Raw genomic sequence first — 19,128 nt, 5'->3', positions numbered from 1 at the left:
CGCCGCTGGCGGTCGCACAGCCATTTCAGTTCGGACTGACCGCCTGGCTGAATCTTCTGGCAGGCCACGGCGAATGGACGAGGGCTGTTGCATGGCCTGCCACTTCGACAGCTGCAGATCGCACTAGTATCAGGGTCCAGTGGCCGGCGAGCGCGCCGTCATCATGCTTGGACCGCCGCTTCGCTTTGAGGCGAACTATGCACTACGGTAAAATTGGTCTATTGCCGGTTACTAGCCTCAGCTACCATGTTACGAGCCCATGTTACGAGGCATCTGGGAACTTGGACAAACCAAGTCCAATGGCGCTCTTTAGTATCACAACAATACACATTATTATGGCATCTGTCCAACCTGTTCTTCTTGCTCGGGCTGCACAGGAGAATCAATCAATTGATTTCTTCCTCGAGCTCGACCGTGCGTCCTGTCCTCGTTGCAAAGTTAACTAGCAGCATGATTAACTTCCTGTTTCAGTCATAGCCAAATGTTTACGTACGCCGTACATGGGAACTATTTGTGACTGCGCCATAGCTGGAACTCCAGCGATCAGTCAATAAGAATCGCACATGACATGGATCTGCACGCTAGAACGGGTAGCGACAGCTGTATCCATATACTGGGACGGAACTGCACGGTCCTAGTGCCATTTCGTATCCAGCGAGCCTATACGGGCGCTTGAAAAAGAAAAAGAAAAGACCATTTTTCACGCCAAAACAGACCAAAAAATGTAGAAGGAAAACAGATGAAGAAAAAGGGAAAGGTAAAAGGAAAAAGAAAAGGAGAGCGCACCAAAATGTCAAGCCAAACTTGGAGCCATTGCTTGCGGGGCGAATGTGGCTGGCGCACACTCAGACTCAGACTACATTGGATGACGAACCCAGGTTGTTCGCAGTTGGATCGGTTCATCTCTCTACCGATCTGCCATCTGTAACAGGGTTCCGATACATTTTGCAGATTTCCGATTGGATCGTACACAATCGAGAGAGTGATCACCTTTCCGGGAAATGGACGGTAATAGGAAAGTCTAACAAAACTTGCACTGCAAATCCTGCAACTCTTGCCTGCATATATGTGCTACCCAAAGCGGACCCTTGGCGCGATCTCAGGCTACTGCTCTCCTGCATTCAAGTGTAATTAAGATTGGTAGTTGCACATCAAGCCGGGTTCTCGATGGTATGACAGGTGGAGAGCGATTAGGACTTAAGGTCTTTCCCGTCAACCATCCAATGGTGTCATTCCTGGCGATAATAGCATTGCCACTGGTGTGCTCCTAGCCTCGATGAAACGTCCACTTCAGGGTCGCATGAAATCAACTCAATATTGGGAAACCTGGCGTGGAGTGTTAATAGTCCATAAAGAGTAGAAAACCACTCAGGCTGGTAATCTGCCATCTCTCATAGCCATCAACCGCCACACTGTCTGTCTTTCTCTCTTCACACTAAAGACGATATCTCCTGCTGCAACAAGACGCTTGTCATTCGTTTGGAACACAACATCATCATTATCATTCTCTGGGGGCCTTACTATCTTTACCAACTTCCAGTCCTCCGTCGCTCCTATCTGTTCTCTCAGCTTATCTAGACAGCGACCACGAAAACTTATCTTCAATATGATGACCCGCGGTAACATTAGCCCCCTCGAAGGAGGCCACAACCCTGAAATGATACAGCAGCCGCGCCGCTTTGCTTGCGATCGTTGTCGGATGCAGAAGCTCCGCTGCGAGAGAGACATCTGGCGGCCTTCTCTCATGCCGTGCAAGCGTTGCCGCAAGGCACGTATGGCTTGCACGATCAGTTCGATGGATCGCTCCGTCAGCAAAAGACCTAAGGAGAAGGTGGTAACCCCATCTAAAGTCAGCAAAACAACTAAAGAGTCACCGAAGCATGTTCAAGGAAAGTCTCCTAGTCTGAATTTTCCTGAACAGACCCCTGAGGAAGCTGCGATCGCCTATCACAACAAGATGATGGCTGGCGGGTTCGCTTTGACAACTCCATCGCATATGAACCCGGACAGCTTACATCCCGAGGACTGTTTCGCAACGAACGCGAGCTTTGATAGCTATACAGTGCCCATTTTTTCAGGGTTGATCACACCTCCCTCAATGGATAGTGAGCGCGGTCAGTTGCCGCTTCAGTTATCGACATATCTCCCACAAAACCAAGACTGGGCATCTCTAAGTGACTCACAAGGTGTCGAATATGAAGATAGTAGGCATAACTTTCTCGAAACCTTTGAATAAGACTGACGTTTCATAGAGTTTCCTTGTTTGGATGATAGAGAACAACACTGGGATCGTGAGAACCTTAGAAGACTGTTAGAGACGAACACACATTTGCTAGACTGCCAGCAGATGATCTCTCAGAAGCTGATCATGTTAGGCAATATGTCACCTAGTATTGCAGTGAACAACCTAGAGACAGCCCTCCAAAGCGTCCTAGGTTACTCACAACAGTTTCTCGAAGTCGTAAAGTTCTCTGTACCAGGAGACCTCCCCGAGTTATCGTGTCATCTTTCGAATACTGTTCCAGCGACCAGTATGGCCCTGTCTCTTCCGACACCTAGTGAATCCCGCCGTTCATCCTTCTTTCAAGCGGCAACCGGGTGCGAAATGGCGTTGGCTCAACCAGAAGCTCTTCCCCAGCAAATAAACCCGACATATATCCGGCAAGGACGATTCGATGACGTCCATACGTCGTTAATTCTAGCTATAGTCAACTGCTATACTTGCCTCGCTGGAAGTTATCATCTAATTTTCACATACCTCTTGCAAGAACTAATGGCCAGTTCTCCACAGCCATCGCCGATCTTTCCAAACTTTGGCTTTGCGACAGAGAGCGAACCCAACCGTGACTTACAACTGCGACTGATTTTCAACAATAGCATGGGCATGCTAGCACATGTCGAGACGAGTCTGGGATTACCAGAGCGACATGCCGCTAGCTGTTTATCAGGACAGCCTCACCATCAAGACGGGATTCTATCGCACCCGTCTGCCCTCGTCCTCCTCGACGGCCTTGCAAGTCAAGGTTTTGGACTGTGTGTGAACGGTCTCGCGACGGGGAAACAACCGTTGAAAGAGATCGTGCAGGCTATAAACCAGTTCCTGGCCCTTCCCGACACACTGCCTGAAAACTGTCAGTGACCATGTATTAAAATATGTTTGATATACTTCTCGTTGTAATTTTCCCCCTTCCTTTTTTATCGCATATTATTCTGAAAAGAGGGTTAAAAAGAAAAAGGATAATAATTTTTACCATCCAAATAACACAGGATGTATGCGTCCTACGTCCTATTCGGTCAGGACTATACTTGGATTCGGATTTATGCAATTATGGATATGGACATGAGTAATATAATCAGAAACGAGGTGAAGTGAAGTGAAGAATAATTCAATGATCAATTCCCGTTCCACTCCTCCCTCTTCTCCATCGGACCAGAGATATATACACACTGGGCACAGCACGTCCATGTCGTGCGAACCCCACAAGACGCAACTGAAAAGCATCATCCCTGTTCAACGACATCACATCTGACCCCCGTACACATATTGTTTGTACATGTGGACGCTGGGTCAGATGTATGTACTACCCTAGATTACATATCACGTGTACATACATATGTACACATCTATGTAGGTATTCAAACAATACTGCCAAAACTCCGCCCCCTCGCTTGACAAGCTATGTACCTCTCACATTATTTTACAATTGGTGTACTGAATCGGCAGTGATGTAGCAAGGGGCGGGATAAATGCAAGTACATATGTACGGATAGGAGATATTAGATTAATAGTTATGGAGAAGAGACTTTGATCCCCGTGTGGGACGTTGAAAATCGGGGTTAGTGGGCTGTGATAATAATAGCCCGTTTGTTTACCACTGGAAATCATCATATGTGTAGACTAATTGACCTGCAGTACCTGGGTTGTAGATCTGCTAAAGAGCGTTGCTCGTGACTTGACTAACGGGCAGCAAACTTCAACCATCCTATCAACCCAACACCAGCAGACCACCATTATTGTTAATATCATTCTCATTCTCATTCTCATATTAATATTATAATTCTCATTATTAACGAAGCCCAACCAAATCGACACCTTGCTCTACCCCGTACATGCATTTGCCATCGGACTCGTAATAGTCAATACACGCTGCATATGACGGACCTATCAATTCATCAACTCCGTTTCAAGCGCAAACAAAGAATCACCCACCTTGAGCCAGATAATATTTGATTTGGCATTTTTCCCCTTCCGTCCACTATTCTCTTGTGGTCTGAAGGTCATGCGCATTTGATTGGGAAGTGGTTGTTGAGTACACTACTTGGTTGAGTGTCTTGAATAGCCACCAGCTCGTGAAGTGGTGAGATGGTTGCGGTTCTGCACTTGAGATTCAGATCTGGTGGCTGTGGTTGAGGATGAGATAGGTCTTATTTTGATATCGGCTGCATATACATCGATTGATTGATTGTTGCATGGTGCAGATGGGTCAGGCGGCTCGGGGTTTGATAGTCTAGAAGTGGTTGGTTTCAAGAAACGGTTGACGAGGTGAGCGTAGAGTATTAGATTATAGTGATCACAAATTGTTTATAGGAATTATTAATTATTTTTTGGATGGTAATATAGATTGATGGTTACTAGTTATATGTCTAGTCAATCATCAATCAATTAATGTTGTTGGTGGTCCTCAACCATGTCGGCTGTGCAGTTGTATGTTTATAATTGAGCAATGGATAATGTTTCACAATCACACTAGACACCAATTGATATAAATTGATATTGATTGATATTACAAAGCACATAATAATGTCCAGATTAAGGTCGACATTATCATTCATCCATCGTTATTATAATAATATTCCTGATGTTGATAAATGTCCATCCCCACATATCACTCACATCAATTGAGTACGTAGTATATATATATATATATATAAGTGGACCTACAAAATATCCACATCTCCAATAATCAAACTTCTGATCATCTCCAGTGCTAAAGAGCAAGACTAACGGGAGTCCCATCTGGAGCCCACGGCCAGGAACACGTCCTGGTCCCTTCCCGGATGAGGGACGGATGGGCCTGGTGGAGGGTCGCTAGACTGTACCACGCCTACGGCTTAGTGATGGGATCACAAATGGGGCGGCACTGAGTTTATCTCAGCCCTGCAGGCAAACACTTGACAGTCAGCAAAAAAACGGCTTTGATTAAACGATGCACAACAGTGAACAAAGGCTGTCGCAACGAGGTATTCCACGTACGTCATGTCAGACTCGGCGTCACCGAAACAAGGCATGTCCTGCCTGAGTCAGATCAGACACGCCGACTCAGTCTCGACTCTTGAACGAGGCAAATCCGGCAGATGTCTGAGCGAGGATCGGGGACTGCAACCAACCAGCTACGCAACCGCCGACACCGTGCGCAATATTAATTTACTCTTCCCAAGTACAAATTTTTCTAGAGTCTGAAGAATTCTACTGGCCCATGGAACGGGGATGTCCCGAGACCGTGGTTCAGCCGGCAACCGACACGAGGTCTTGTCCATCATAATCATTCTGCAGTCTGGACGGGGATTGTTCGGTTGCAGAATCTTCGCTACGTAATGGCCGGCTAATGAGAAAAACTAATTACATGGGCCGCGGTTCCATGGTTCGCTCGCAGACTAGTTGGAGCTAGGCAGTGGCTCAAAGTTTCACGATGAGACTCGGAACTATTAAATGCACTAGTGAATTGGCAAAGCAGTCGGCAACTGAAGAAAACGTTAAGAGCCGGTCTCGGCTTTCCTTCCGTCCGGGTACTGGTCCGGCTGCTTTCGGCCACGATCGGCTGTTTCATCTTGGCTTTCTGCTAACAGTAAATACTCAATAGTAATACGTACACAGTAATAAGGGTGCTCCAGGAATGTCCCGGCGCTGACAGCAGTGGGATAAAAATGCTGCATGTCGGCTGCTGGAATGCAATTGGAATTCTCCCAATAGTACGTGCTGTAATTGCAATTGTGACTCTCCAGCATGAATTAAATAGAACAAATAATCAGAATACTGCCGTGGATGATGGTGAAAGAATGGAAAATACTAATAGTGCGTGTTAGTAGTGGAGCGCATATTGCATGCAGGCTGATCATCGACGTACCAGTCCCGATGCGGCAGTCACTACGGGTCCGGCCGCGAGAATAGGAGGCATGGTTTAATATTACACATGTAGTATGATTGTTGTGAGGTGGCTGCCGGAGTTTCGCCGGAGGATCCTTGCTTTTCAATTCAGGGCGAATGATCTCGTCAGACGAATACAAACTGTCAATATAAACAACATTAAATACCATGAACTATGGTGGTGATATCCACCTATCAGATCGGGTCCACTATGGAAGCGGGAGAAGCCCGTCTCCATCGAGTCCACGGCGGGAGTGATGGGGCTGTCTATTAGCAGCCATGATAGCTTCATATTAGTATTATTTGGCAGCCTGATAAAGATATTAATTAATTAGCACGAAAAGAATACAACGTTGCAATGGCGCTTACATAATGCATGCATACTACGCTACGACGGAAGTCCCAACGCTGGCAAGGCACGGAAGTCCGGATCGGGAAGGGGAACTATGGCATTATAAGAACAGATTACATACATTTTACATTTACCCATTCACGCACTTGCAATATCAATAATTAGTATATACGCAGGCGGTCAGCAAGGGCGTGGTTATAACGCCGTGCGTGCTTCGGCAGCGGATCAATCACATGATAGCAACATTGATCCTCAGAATCAAAGTTTTAATTAACTGTTTTTATTGCTATCGTTCTACTCCGTACGTAGACCGTAGATAGGAGGAACAACACGTATTGATCATCTAATACTAATACTATATCTTTTTATACCAGCATTACGTACGTTGATCGCGCAAATGACGAACAAGGCGCTGGCTTGCATTAGTCTGGCGGTGTGGTCCCATCGGCCAGCGTTTGGGCCGGCGTCGGGTGATTCCTCCGAGCGAGATTATATATGAGAGTAATCAACTATATAGTACGGAGTATGATACTACGTACCCTTTTTTGTTTGTAGCGGGTATGTTTGCTGCCGTCGGGGTTTGCTGTCTCAGGATTATTAATACTAAATGTAATATCAGGCAGCTATGTTTTATGATGGGATCATAATATTTGATAATTGATTGGAATATGTGTCGATGTTATTAATATACAAATATGAAACAAGATCGATATAAATAAAAGTCGATAAAAAGAAGAAGTGGGACAGCCAGGAACCCGCGGTCGCTGGGGCTTCGTGTCCACAAAATACGGCTTTAGCTTTAAGCATACTTTGCAGCAGCTCCACATATATACTTATCGATGGATGTTGATATATTTTCATATATCAATTAGTATATATATCGGTACAATATCAGATGTTGTCGGCGCATTTGACTCAGCTAGGTTATGTAGTATTAGTGGTAGCACTGACTCGCTTGGCAATCAATAAACCTTGGTGGCAACCAACAGATTATGTAAATATACTATTATTATACGTAGTTTTCAGGTCATGTGCTCACCACCGAGCTGCCACATCATTTTGATATATGCTCAGATAAAGGACAATGCATCCTCTCGCGCCCAACGCGTTGGACATGTACTGGTCAGGTACACGTGCGTGGCTACTTGTACCTGTACCTGCACACTCCATACTAAGTACTATGGCAATAGTAGTATCGAGGGCAACCACTAGACAGAAACGGGAAGGAGCAGCCAGTTCTTCCACCTTGGCAGCCATTACGGAATTAGTAATTGACACAGACAATAACTTCTTGGCGCACGCACTCGGCCGGCTCTGCGCACACGCCAGTACCGTGTCGTCATTGGGCGACGGTAGCCAATCAGCGCAGCCCACAACACCGCCCAGATTTTTGCCCCTTCAAAACCGTGCCCGGCAGCCAATCACAGGCCCGTCCTTTTTGCCTTTTTTTTTTCGCTATTATTTTCTCTCTCTCTCCTTGCCGGGTTACCCTCGGCTTCTTGTAGGGAGGGCATCGAGTATCATAACTGAGTATTTACGAGATGATAAATAATAAACAGTAAAGCAAGAAGAATGATAATAAGAATAAAAATAATCAAAATTAAACGGTCTATGAAGCGTGCATCGATATAATAATAATATGTAAGACTGAATATGGACGCATGTAGGGCAAATACGGCATCCCGGCATCGCAAGCGGCAGCAGCGAATCACCTGCCGCCCGCCGTTCCCAGCCGCCGCGAAAAAAACTGAAAAAATGAGTCGTCGTTTTGCCTCCCGGACGCTCCCTGGTTGACCTCCTGTTCTTCTTCGAGTCTGTCCTTCTCCTTCGGTCTGTCTGCACCCTGCCACGCCACCGTGATTGGAAAATTGGGAAGACTGGAAAAGCCATCTCCCTGTTTTCTCCCGCCGTTTCCCCAGCAATTCTCTCTTCTCTTCTTCTTCTTCTTCGTCGTCGTCGCTGCCTTTCTCACTCTGTGCACTCTCCATCTCATCCATCATCCTCTGCATCGCCACCCATCACCATCGCCATCGCCATCGCCATCTCGATTTGTTTCCATCTAGTTTACCACCATCTGCAGAACCCTGTCGCGCGTGGCTGACGCGAATCGCCAGACACCGCTGTAGACCCACCGCCGTTCCTGGTGGATCAAGACAGCCTGGTCTGCGAAGGGCCTGCTTGGCCGCCTGCGGATAAAGCGCGAAAGTGCCCACTCCTCACGCTTCCGTGGGGACCTCCATCTGCTGCACCACCACAGACAAGCAATTTTTCTGCACCATCCATCACAACCTTCTTCTCGCCCGGTGGAGTCTGATCTGATCTGATCTTACACCACAGCAACATCTCATCTTCCTACACACGAATCTACTGATCGTGTTGATCTTGTTCTTTCTCTTCCTTGCTATCGCTCTCGTCGCTCCCCTGTCTCACTCCCGTTGGCAGCCAGCCTCTGACGCGTCCGGTCGGAGTCCCAGAAGAAAAACACCATTGCCAATTCCACCAAACCACGTCGTGTCGCTGTTGATCTCGAGCATTAACTCGGAAGATTACGAAAGAAAGAAAAAAAATTCAGTTCATCGATGATTGAGGAAGTTTGAAGTTTTTCTCTTCACTCGGTCGCGTTCTCTCCCCAACCAAAAACTTTTTCTCCAACCCCCGCTACTCGCCTCGATTCCCGACTCGAATCCTCACCCGTGCTACTCGCTCCGTGATGGATCCTCGCTCCCACCCCTCGAGACCTCCCTCAACCTCAATGCCTCAGGGATCAGCTCCGCTGTCCAGCATGCCCATGCCGCAGTACCAGATGCCGCAGTACCAGGTGTCGCAACCTCACACCTTGCCGCCACTGCAGCCTCACCACAGCCAGTCTCCGAATCCCTACATGGGTCAACCATATCGTCCCGATATGTCTCGTTTCCCTGCGACCTCGGCCCATGATGTCTATGCCACCTCTGCTGGCCCAATTGGTCCTCACAACCCCGTGAACAGCCTGCCGCCAACCTCCTTCTTGGCGCATCCCGGTGGCCAGCCTCAAGGACAGCCTCCTCAAGGCTACCAGTCGCCCCAGACGTTGCTTCCGCCGTCATCTGGCGCTCAGACGTATCCGCAGCCCATTGCCCCTGCTCCGCCGCGTGACCGTCGCTCCGACTACGCGACAATGCCTTCTGGTGCTTTCAGCCATCCCGAAGGCAAGGGTCCCATCTGGGCCAATGCCGATGGCATGCCAACAAACGGGCTGGCGCCGATCCCCGGGAAAGAGCCTCCGCGCACTCAAGTTGTCGGATCTCAGGGACGCCGCGGTATCTTGCCCAGTGTTCCCGGCCGTGCTGCCGTGAGCAACGGCGTCAATGGCACTGCGAAGAGCACCACAATCCCGGCCAAGGATGCCGACGGAAAGTTCCCTTGCCCGCACTGCAACAAAACTTATCTACACGCGAAGCATCTGAAGCGCCACCTGTTGAGACGTGAGTTTAACCATTATTGTATGTGTCGGACTGTACTGATTTTGTAGACACCGGAGATCGTCCTTACATGTGTGTTCTCTGCAAGGACACTTTCTCGCGAAGTGATATCTTGAAGCGCCATTTCCAGAAATGTTCGTTACGCCGAGGTAACCCCACCGGGGCGAGCCATCTCTCGCATCCTCAGGCGCACCTGAAGCGGTCTCAAGCAGCAGCCAATGCCGCCAAGTCCGTTCAGGAAGAAGTCAGTAACTCCATCCCGCCTTCCAATGGCCTTGTGGGTACGACTTATGGCAATGCACCCGTGAATGGCCATGGCCATGGACTGGCTTCGGCCGGTCGACCTGGTCCCACGGAGCAGCAGCCTCTGGGATTTTCAATGTCCTCTGTCAACGGGTTGAACAATGGCCACTTGGGCGACGCGTTCAGCCCTTCCCAGGCAGCAGACCAGAGAGCGTCCTGGATGGCTGCTCACAGGCAGAGCCCGTACCTCGTCCAGCCTGCTTCTGATGGACAGGTGAATAATATTGACCGTAATTTGCTTGAACAGGCTAAACCTCCGATGATCCAAGACCCGAAACGCCCGATGATGCCACACCAGCCCGGCCAGCCAGGTGAGCTGGACTGGGCCACCATGTTCCCTCCCGGCGCGCCTGAAGGTTACATGAACCCCGTCTTTCCTCAGACCATGGCTCCCGGCCACGAATCCATCCACAGCCACGTTGATCCGGACCGTAAATACTACCCGGCGACTACTGCAGGACACCAAGATGGTACATTAAACGGGCTTTATCTTGCTTCGACAAGCATGAGTGGTGACGGTATGCGTGATCCCAGCGGTGTTCCGAGTGTTGCAAAGACAAACCCACAGGAGCCTATTACCACCTGACCTTTAGATGATGAATTAACGTATCCGACAGGATCCGTCCAGCACGCTAGGCAGTAAACGATCGTCTCGCCAATTCATTTGCTTGGTCTTTAGTATGGCAGAACGGTACATCTCGCCAGTCGTCACGGTCGGAACATCAAACATGATACAGCCATGATAACCGCGAATTTTTCTAATTATTTGTCATGAGTGGTACAGATGGGGTGGTTAACCGGCGTCAGATCATTATAGACTTGGGAAGTGTTTAGTCTTTTTTTTCATTATTTTCTACTTCACGGAGAAAAGGCAATAGAACCAGAGGGTGGAGCTTGCAATCGCTTTTGCTTATGCTTTTATGTTTGGGAGTCAGTTTGTTAGTTTGTCGTTGCCGGCTGATCGATGAGGTCCTGACAGACCGATGTTAGATCACCATCATGCTGCATTTATCTTACGGCCTACTCATCTGTGTAAAGTGTCGCTTATTTCCTTTTTTCCGTGCAGAACATGCATCATTCCTCGCGAGAGGAGATGATGAAGAAATTGGGAGGGAATCTGTTGCTTATTGCTTTGTTTCGTTTCGTTTCTATTTGTTCGTGCTAAAATATTGTTGTCAAACATGACCGTTGACCTTGTTACTTCTTGTTAATTAAAAAATTTAGCAAAAGGAGACAGACAGACATGTTGTTATCGACTGGCCGGAACAGAAAACTCTTGAAATCAACCTGCTTTTCGTTTTGGTATTCTCATATTTTGATGTCGTTCTGCCTGTCTTGTTGCTGCGGGCCAGTTCGTTATTGTTATGGTATCGAGATATATGGAATCAAACCATGTTACGTCAACTTATATAGACACATTGTAGTTTTCATTCTTTCTGTGTAGACAGAAGTAATAAGCTTGATGATAGCAGCTACATATTAAACAAACATGGTATGGATATGATTTGTTTCCCTCTTGAATTCTTGTATCTAGTCACAAGTGTGCTCTTTCAAAGTCTTCGATATACATGTACAAAGATGGTATTTGACTCCATCCACTGCTGTCAACGATGTACATGTACACAGATATCGACAAGTCCAGCCAAATTGACGTCTGGTATCAGCAACAAGATGAGAATGATTACATCGATACACACAATTCGCTTACTTATCTATTATATCTGCTCAACAGAACGTTTTATTCTGGGTTTATTTATCCATAGTCAAACAGACAGACAGATAGACAGACGCTTTTGGGTCTTGAGTAGTAGTATAATAATAACACGAAAAATAAAAAAATCAAGAGCAAAACCACCGTGGAAACGGATCCGTAACCTGCCGTCCTGAACCGAACTCCTGAATGATTAAGCCGACTGCACTGATGATGATATGAATGAGTATGAATATGAGTATGATCACCAAATATAAAAAAACTGAAATCCATATCGCCGCAAACTCCGTCGTGATGATCATGATAATAATACGTAATCAGTTCATTATTTATACCATTCGCTCGTTTTCTCTTCCTTTTAAATGGGAGAGCGAGATTATAAGCTCAGCTGATCAACGCTGCCTACCCGTCCACTCGCACCCAGTCGTCCGCCGCCCTTGGTCACCATCCCCAGCCGATAAAACCGCTCTTCGCCGGTCGCCGTGCGCCCGCCGATATACCACTTCTCAGGCCCCAAAGCGTCGCGGAAGCCGCCGGAGCCGCTGGAGCTGTCGCTGCCGCGCCGTCGGCGGTCGTGGTTATAGACGATGGGGATGGGACCAGAGGGAGGCGAGGCGCCAGTGGATGGAGAGGTTGGTGGTGGTGGTGTGTCGGGGGATGAGCGGCTATGGGAGTGTGGTCTGGGGGAAGCGTGGTGGTGGTGGTGATGATGATGGTGGTGGGAAGTGTTTGGTGAGGGTGAGGGGGGTGATGGGTTGGCGCTTGTTGAGGGAGATGTTGGAGAGGTGTTGGCCTTGGTGGCTATTGTGCGCGTACTCGACGAGATTTGTGCCGACGACACGCTGCTGCTGGACGGCGAGGACGCGGATGCCTTGAAGGCAGACTGCGCGCGAAAGGCGGCGAGAAAGTTGGCTAGGAATGGGCGGTTGGTAGACATGATGTGCAGACTGGATAGACTGAAGGTTGAGGATGAGTCGAGGTGGCGGCGATTCAGCGTGTTATTACAGCGACATCCGAGCCGTCATCAGTGGTCGCGATGATTTAACTGTACGAGTATGCTGTAAAAGAAGGCGAGCACAGCAGTGTATTGTAGTCGTCGTTGATGGAGAGCGTGAGGGGAAAAACCTGATCTGCGTGGAGTCGTGGAACGAAAAGCACAGAAATCCCGAGGAATTCCGCTTGCCAGTCTGGGCCCGTCTGGGGAATATGACGTAGACTACTCTTACAATACTGTTCCTACCAATCCTAATTTTTATTCTCGCGAGTTGGCATGCAGCATGCATATAGTATGATTATATACATGCGACTGTTTATTTATCCTGAGATCCAAGCTGGCATATTGGATTCTTGACTAATGCTTAGTACTGATGACTGAGCATACAGAGCCGCAGCGTGACGGATTTCTCTCGCCAAGGGAAAAACCCGGGATCGCTCGGTCAGTTCCAGCTTGTTTGGAACGCCGAATCGACGTCGGCCGACTGCCAATCATATGCCTCCCATTTCGAAGCGCCTGTTGACTCCATGCCCCGCACTGATCGGTGGTTATCGATCTGGAGATGCCATATCAGATCGATTGTGGTAGTCACCATTTCTTCGTAATTGAGGCTTCTCTAGCAATCGCGTCTTCCAGGTTGCTCCTCACTTGGAGTATCGCTGCTTGCAGCCCCACCATTCTCTGCTGTAGGTCTGTCGCAGCCACGACAATAGCATTGTCGCTCGCCGACCCATTTTGCTCCGTTGATACAGATTCCCCTGGTTCCTTATTTGGACTACTGCTTTCTGCCGGCTCAACGAATTTGATTAGTTCCTCGACCCGCTTTGTCAAATGCATGGCAAGCTCTTGCACCACGATGATTTCCACTGGTACCACGGTAGACGACGACGACGGCACGTAGGACCCCATTCTCATTTTGGCACAATGTGCTCTGTGTCGTTCTGCACCAGGAGGCAGGATATCAGTTCGGTGAACCGTGTGTGCATGAGTGAACATTGAATGCCAGAGATCTATCAGCCGGTGATGATTTGAGAAAAGGAGGAATACAAGCGATGAGTCTCTCGGACTCACTTGCCTGCCCTCGGAATCTACCACATCGGCCATCGTTTTCCGTTGCGCTAGATGTTTAATGACCGTGTGGTAAAGGTCGACTACCTTGTGCGTGACCGAGAATGTGTTCCCTACGTCATCTTCAAAGGGGTCCTTAGGATAGAGCTCTTCGTTTGGCGCTGCTCCGTTCTCAGCGGCTAGGTTGTGTACTGAGAATGGAGGGAGTCGGCGAGATAGAGTTTCTAGAGTGACTGACAGGTTAACTAGATCTAGGAAAAGATTTGGTGATTGTAAGTCTCCGGTCACGGAATAGCCTAGATAGTGATGAGAGTGCATCGGCCGTGGTGTTGGGTCGTTGGGTATAATATGGATTTTCTCATCTCGGTCAGCTGTCTCGCTGGAGTGCTGATTCGAGGTGTCTGTATTGCTGGTGTCTGCATGGATGACGGGACCTGTGCTATTATCAAACTGCTGTGAATGCCATTGGGACGGCTCTGTTTGAGGATGAAGTTGAGAAATCCAATCAAAACCCTCGTCTATAGAAGTAGTATTATGCACAGACCATTCCATAGCCATGTCGTTGAACAGTTCATCTGCTACATGTTAGTCGAGATCGACTGCATCAGACAGCAGGATCGCCACATACCCGGTTCACCAAAGGCCGGAATTGGTGGTTCATTGTCCAGGACTACATCCCTGACACTACTGACACCAGACGATAATGGCTTTGCGCGAACTTGCCCCCTCATCGATGGACTATATACACAGTCGGTGCCGGCCTTGAGGCACCTCGCGCAGATGCCGTTACTACTGGCTGCGGGCCTGGAACACTTGAGTTTGAAGGAATGACAACGATCGCACGCCAGACGGCGGCGCAGGGATGGCGGTTTCTCGTTTGACATTGATCAAATTTGCTCAGAAATATATACGAAGAATTAAAGTCAAGTTGATGTCGACTGCAGAGAAGGTAGTAGGTCAGCTCGGTTAGTAATACGCGGTTCGGACTGGGTGCCTGCTGTGAATGATGTGCGCGAACCAGGCATTCGATTGAGGGGAGTCTTATTACCATGTTGACAGTTACAATACCAATAACTACTGACACAGCACCTTCGAGTATAGATATGAATATCCATGTGGTTAAAGTAGTAGAGAGGAACCAGAGTCACAGAGTATAGGAGATGCACGTGATCTGCCGGCTATACCGCAACGGGATTGGCAGCCGCAACAGCTTCCGGTTTTTGTTCGACCACGCTCGTTCCTTCTTCCGTCCTCCTCGCCGCCATCTCAGATCGATTCGCAGAGTCACAATGGTACGTTCGCCTACAGTTTGTGCCGACGGTGCAACTGCTGCAGCTGGTGCAATGCTCGAGCAATTGGGTCTGCAGAGGCCGATGTCATCATCGGTGCCCGCCGGAACCCAAGACACCCGGCGGCTATGTTGTTGCCGTTGCATCTCACGACACGATATAATGGCACACCTGCTGAGAAGACTGGTTGGACATGGCTAATTCTGCTTTAGTCGCACGCTGCCCAGAACCTCCTCGTCCGCTCGCCCTATACCCAGCCGTATCGGTCTCCTTACGCACCTAAGTGAGTAGCTACTCCTCAACATACTATCCTGCCGAATCTATATATCGCAATGGACCTGCCGGACGATCCCATACCAAATACGAATTGTCTTGTTTTATTACGCAGCGTATTTGTGGAGACAGGAGCAGTCCAATGCGTTCAGCCACAGTGCAACGTTCAACCGCAATTGAAATTGGACACCATTGACTGACATGGGTATCTGTTCAGATATGCTATTCCAACCCATTGGCATGGCTTGACGATTGCCAAAGCCACCAAGTAGTGAGTGGATTCAGTTCATAGACGCTATACATACACATACATATATGTGTTTATATATGTCATAGTGCTAACGTAAACAAACAGCGGCGTCATCGCTGGCGGTTTCGGCGGTGCTCTCGGACTCTTCGCCCTTTTCTTCTTCGGCGAGGTCCCTCGTGTGCGAAAGGACATTTTCCAAAAATTCCCCTTGCTGGACCGCTACTTTGACCGAACCATCCCTCCTGAGGACAACGTAAGTCAGACGATTCAATCACAACAATCACAATGCAAGCACACCCCAATGAGAAGGACCAATGCTGACGATTGCATAGCCATTCTAAATATATACCAAGGAATGTATAGGGCGGGAATTGAAATCGGGGATGGGGTGAATGTTAGAGCTGCGCTTGTAGAGTACACGATTTGACATATAGACGTCGAAATCCAGCCTTTATTTCTTTTGTCTGAACCGTGCAGTAGGGTAAAAGATAACATTATCATTCTGATTACACATAGTTACTCAGTTATTTGCTTAGGATGCTGTGGTAGTTACATAGCATGTCAGAGGTATATATCTGATAAACCCCTAAGAATCAAAGTGTACAGACTTACTGCTTCTGGCGACTAACCTGACCATCACATCGCACTTGTCCCCCAAGGGAAACTATAAGCGTGGAGAGTAGTGGTCGCTCAATGACAGTCCATAATGGCGCCTCGGCGCAGGGCTTATCTCCCAAATGATAACACGACTCCGCTTTCTGAGCTACCGCCACGATCAGATCATCAATTCATCCTCCTTCCATATTCTTCTCGGCGACTACATCTTGATCATGATGCCAGATAAGCGGCGCTTTGACATTTCGACGTTTCCACGCGACCTACGGGCTTCAACTCTCCGGCCGCGCCGCCCAATGATGGTGCTAATCACCCTTGAGCCATGCACTACACGCCGGGCCTATGCCTGGCCCAACCACAGCTAGCAGCAGCAGCTTTGCCGTGTTATGTAGTATATCTCCAAGTACTATGTAATTGTGCACCTATTCCTCCGCTCCACTTGGCATGAATCCCTTATCTATCAACAGGCACTATCCTTTCCCCGTCGAGACGCATGGCTGTTCTGCATCTGGTCCATGCGGGGAGATTACATAGTACGTGCGACCATCGGCCTTGCATGGATTCTTATATGTACCCTGGCCAGGGGCATCCTGCCATCCTTCTGCCCATTGCCCCTACATATACATGCATCAGACAGTCGCATATACACCACAGCCAGAATGGTAGACCTGGAAACCACCAAACATGAGGCCAAATCGACCATCTATCGAGACGACAACCATGCCCCGGTTACATCAGTTCTTCCAGATGGCGACATCCCTATCTCGGACCATGCGCTGAGCGCCGACGAGAGCGTGCTTGCGGCGCTCGGCTACAAGCAGGAATTCAAGCGTGAATTCTCGCTCTGGACTACCTTTTGCGTCAGCTTTGCGGTTCTCGGCCTTCTACCTTCCTTTGCGAGTACCATGTACTATGGCATGGGCTATGCCGGCACTGGGGGGATGGTTTGGGGCTGGTTGATTGCAATGGTGTTTATTCAATGCGTAGCTATGTCCATGGCGGAATTGTGCTCGGCGATGCCGACCAGGTGAGCCGCTCTATCGCCCAGTTTTAACATAAAAAGCAGAATACTGACGACATCGTTCAGCGGCGGTCTGTACTACGCAGCAGCAGTCCTTGCACCGCCCGGATACGGCCCTCTCGCTGCCTGGATTACCGGGTGGTCGAACTGGATTGGACAAGTGACAAGTGCACCGTCAGTAGACTACGCATTGGCGGCCATGATTCTCGCTGCTGGCTCAATCAGCAACCCGGATTATGTTCCTACAGACTACCAAGTCTACCTTCTCACCGTTTTGATTCTTATCATCCACACGGCCATTAGCAGCATGCCCACCAAGTGGGTTGCCAACTTCAACTCTTGGGGTTCGACGTTCAACATCCTCGCCCTAATCATCGCCATCATCACCATCCCCGCTGGCACCAGCAATGTCCCGAAATTCACTCCCGCAAGCCAAGTCTGGAGCACCATCCTCAACGGCACCGACTATCCGGACGGCGTCGCCATCCTGATGTCCTTTGTCGGCGTCATCTGGACAATGTCCGGCTACGACTCCCCCTTCCACTTATCCGAGGAATGCTCCAACGCCAACATCGCCTCGCCGCGAGCCATCACCCTAACCTCCGCCACCGGCGGCCTATTCGGCTGGTTTCTACAGCTCGTCGTCGCCTACACCGTCACTGACATCGACGCCGTCATGAACTCCGACCTCGGCCAACCCTGGGCCTCCTACCTCCTCCAAGTCCTCCCGCAAAAGACCGCCATGGCCATCCTCGCCATCACCATCGTCTGCGGCTTCTCCATGGGCCAGGGTTGCATGGTCGCCGCATCACGCGTCACCTACGCTTACGCCCGCGACGACTGCTTCCCCTACTCCAACATCTGGAAACAAGTCAACCCACACACCAAAACCCCCGTCAACGCAGTCATCATCAATGGCATTCTCGGTATCCTGATGTGTCTGCTCATCTTCGGCGGGTCCGTATCCATCGGCGCGCTCTTCAGTATCGGCGCAATCGCACAGTTCGTCGCCTTTGCCATCCCCATCGCCATACGGGTATTCATCGTCGGCAACCGGTTCCGTCGCGGCCCCTGGCATTTGGGGAAATTCAGTAAGCCGGTGGGTGCGATGGGTGCGTCGTTCGTACTGTTGATGGTGCCGATCTTGTGTCTTCCCAGCGGCACGGGCGCTGATTTGACACCGGATTTGATGAATTGGACGTGTTTGGTGTATGGCGCGCCGATGTTGGCGGTAATGGTGTGGTGGGTGGTTGATGCGAGGAAGTGGTTTAAGGGGCCCAAGGTTAATGTTGAGCATATGTTGTATGGACGGGAGGATGAGGAGACGCAGAAGAGCGATGTTATTGATGGTGTGTTGCCTGTTGGTGCTGAGGAACGGCCGACACTGGAGGGTAAGGCTGATGAGAGCGAAAAAGTGGTTGATGGTTCGTCTTGAGTGGCTAGCTCTGTTTTGTATGAATTGTCGTCAAAGATACATGTATTAATTGAGAATGGTCATCTGAAGGATATTTGTTCTGGATAATATATTTGCTACTCCGACGCCGAAATTGTGCAAGCAAGCCTAGCCTACTTACAAGAGCAACGAGGAATATTGCCAAAACACCAAAAATCCAAAAAATAGAAATAAAACCCAAAAAATTATAATT

The 19,128-nt window shown here is 49.0% G+C and overlaps 9 protein-coding genes across 9 annotated transcripts; 6 read left to right on the top strand and 3 right to left on the bottom strand.

The window, feature by feature from the left end:
• Positions 1-1,606: 1,606 nt before the first annotated feature.
• On the top strand, positions 1,607-3,139 carry BGW36DRAFT_400618 (uncharacterized protein; the record flags this gene model as incomplete). Its single annotated transcript, XM_046218648.1, has 2 exons — positions 1,607-2,204; positions 2,253-3,139. The coding sequence occupies 2 exons, from the start codon at positions 1,607-1,609 to the stop codon at positions 3,137-3,139; spliced, it is 1,485 nt and encodes a 494-aa protein (XP_046067404.1).
• Positions 3,140-5,754: 2,615 nt separating this feature from the next.
• Positions 5,755-6,176, bottom strand: BGW36DRAFT_363644 (uncharacterized protein; the record flags this gene model as incomplete). Its single annotated transcript, XM_046214485.1, has 3 exons — positions 5,755-5,840; positions 5,872-6,067; positions 6,126-6,176. 3 exons carry the CDS (start codon positions 6,174-6,176, stop codon positions 5,755-5,757), a joined length of 333 nt encoding a protein of 110 aa, XP_046067403.1.
• A 1,294-nt stretch (positions 6,177-7,470) lies between these two features.
• On the top strand, positions 7,471-8,089 carry BGW36DRAFT_50269 (uncharacterized protein). Its single transcript, XM_046222378.1, has one exon. The coding sequence runs from the start codon at positions 7,582-7,584 to the stop codon at positions 8,047-8,049; it is 468 nt and encodes a 155-aa protein (XP_046067402.1). The 5' UTR covers positions 7,471-7,581; the 3' UTR covers positions 8,050-8,089.
• Positions 8,090-9,279: 1,190 nt separating this feature from the next.
• Positions 9,280-10,847, top strand: BGW36DRAFT_431860 (uncharacterized protein; the record flags this gene model as incomplete). Its single annotated transcript, XM_046221044.1, has 2 exons — positions 9,280-9,961; positions 10,009-10,847. 2 exons carry the CDS (start codon positions 9,280-9,282, stop codon positions 10,845-10,847), a joined length of 1,521 nt encoding a protein of 506 aa, XP_046067401.1.
• A 167-nt stretch (positions 10,848-11,014) lies between these two features.
• BGW36DRAFT_50134 (uncharacterized protein) lies at positions 11,015-11,579 on the top strand. Its single transcript, XM_046222377.1, has 3 exons — positions 11,015-11,199; positions 11,252-11,442; positions 11,529-11,579. The coding sequence occupies exons 1-3, from the start codon at positions 11,182-11,184 to the stop codon at positions 11,539-11,541; spliced, it is 222 nt and encodes a 73-aa protein (XP_046067400.1). The 5' UTR covers positions 11,015-11,181; the 3' UTR covers positions 11,542-11,579.
• Positions 11,580-12,348: 769 nt separating this feature from the next.
• Positions 12,349-12,909, bottom strand: BGW36DRAFT_363642 (uncharacterized protein; the record flags this gene model as incomplete). The annotated part of the gene is made up of 1 exon (XM_046214484.1): positions 12,349-12,909. One exon carries the CDS (start codon positions 12,907-12,909, stop codon positions 12,349-12,351), a length of 561 nt encoding a protein of 186 aa, XP_046067399.1.
• A 308-nt stretch (positions 12,910-13,217) lies between these two features.
• Positions 13,218-15,291, bottom strand: BGW36DRAFT_388079 (uncharacterized protein). The gene is made up of 3 exons (XM_046217195.1): positions 15,083-15,291; positions 14,663-14,972; positions 13,218-14,609 (listed from the first exon to the last, which is right to left on the bottom strand). The coding sequence occupies exons 2-3, from the start codon at positions 14,916-14,918 to the stop codon at positions 13,555-13,557; spliced, it is 1,311 nt and encodes a 436-aa protein (XP_046067398.1). The 5' UTR covers positions 14,919-14,972; positions 15,083-15,291; the 3' UTR covers positions 13,218-13,554.
• Position 15,292: 1 nt separating this feature from the next.
• On the top strand, positions 15,293-16,547 carry BGW36DRAFT_388073 (ubiquinol-cytochrome-c reductase complex subunit-domain-containing protein). The gene is made up of 5 exons (XM_046217194.1): positions 15,293-15,326; positions 15,536-15,606; positions 15,814-15,867; positions 15,952-16,099; positions 16,179-16,547. Exons 1-5 carry the CDS (start codon positions 15,324-15,326, stop codon positions 16,185-16,187), a joined length of 285 nt encoding a protein of 94 aa, XP_046067397.1. The 5' UTR covers positions 15,293-15,323; the 3' UTR covers positions 16,188-16,547.
• A 573-nt stretch (positions 16,548-17,120) lies between these two features.
• BGW36DRAFT_431856 (amino acid permease) lies at positions 17,121-18,917 on the top strand (the record flags this gene model as incomplete). The annotated part of the gene is made up of 2 exons (XM_046221043.1): positions 17,121-17,488; positions 17,549-18,917. The coding sequence occupies 2 exons, from the start codon at positions 17,121-17,123 to the stop codon at positions 18,915-18,917; spliced, it is 1,737 nt and encodes a 578-aa protein (XP_046067396.1).
• Positions 18,918-19,128: the final 211 nt, after the last annotated feature.

Source organism: Talaromyces proteolyticus, assembly GCF_021365285.1.
Source record: "Talaromyces proteolyticus strain PMI_201 chromosome Unknown BGW36scaffold_12, whole genome shotgun sequence".
Classification (NCBI taxonomy): domain Eukaryota; kingdom Fungi; phylum Ascomycota; class Eurotiomycetes; order Eurotiales; family Trichocomaceae; genus Talaromyces; species Talaromyces proteolyticus.
Note: the sequence above shows the minus strand (reverse complement) of the source record. Positions and strands in the feature narration are given on the sequence as shown.

What these genes read in the sequence shown, in the direction of transcription:
- BGW36DRAFT_50269 (XM_046222378.1), top strand. Translation starts at nt 7,582, where the DNA reads ATGCATCCTCTCGCGCCCAACGCGTTGGACATGTACTGGTCAGGTACA.
- BGW36DRAFT_388079 (XM_046217195.1), bottom strand. Translation starts at nt 14,918, where the DNA reads ATGTCAAACGAGAAACCGCCATCCCTGCGCCGCCGTCTGGCGTGCGAT. An exon ending in TCCGGCCTTTGGTGAACCGG is followed by an intron (nt 14,610 to 14,662) that starts GTATGTGGCGAT and finishes AACATGTAGCAG; the next exon opens with ATGAACTGTTCAACGACATG.
- BGW36DRAFT_388073 (XM_046217194.1), top strand. An exon ending in CGGTCTCCTTACGCACCTAA is followed by an intron (nt 15,607 to 15,813) that starts GTGAGTAGCTAC and finishes GTATCTGTTCAG; the next exon opens with ATATGCTATTCCAACCCATT. An exon ending in ATTGCCAAAGCCACCAAGTA is followed by an intron (nt 15,868 to 15,951) that starts GTGAGTGGATTC and finishes GTAAACAAACAG; the next exon opens with CGGCGTCATCGCTGGCGGTT.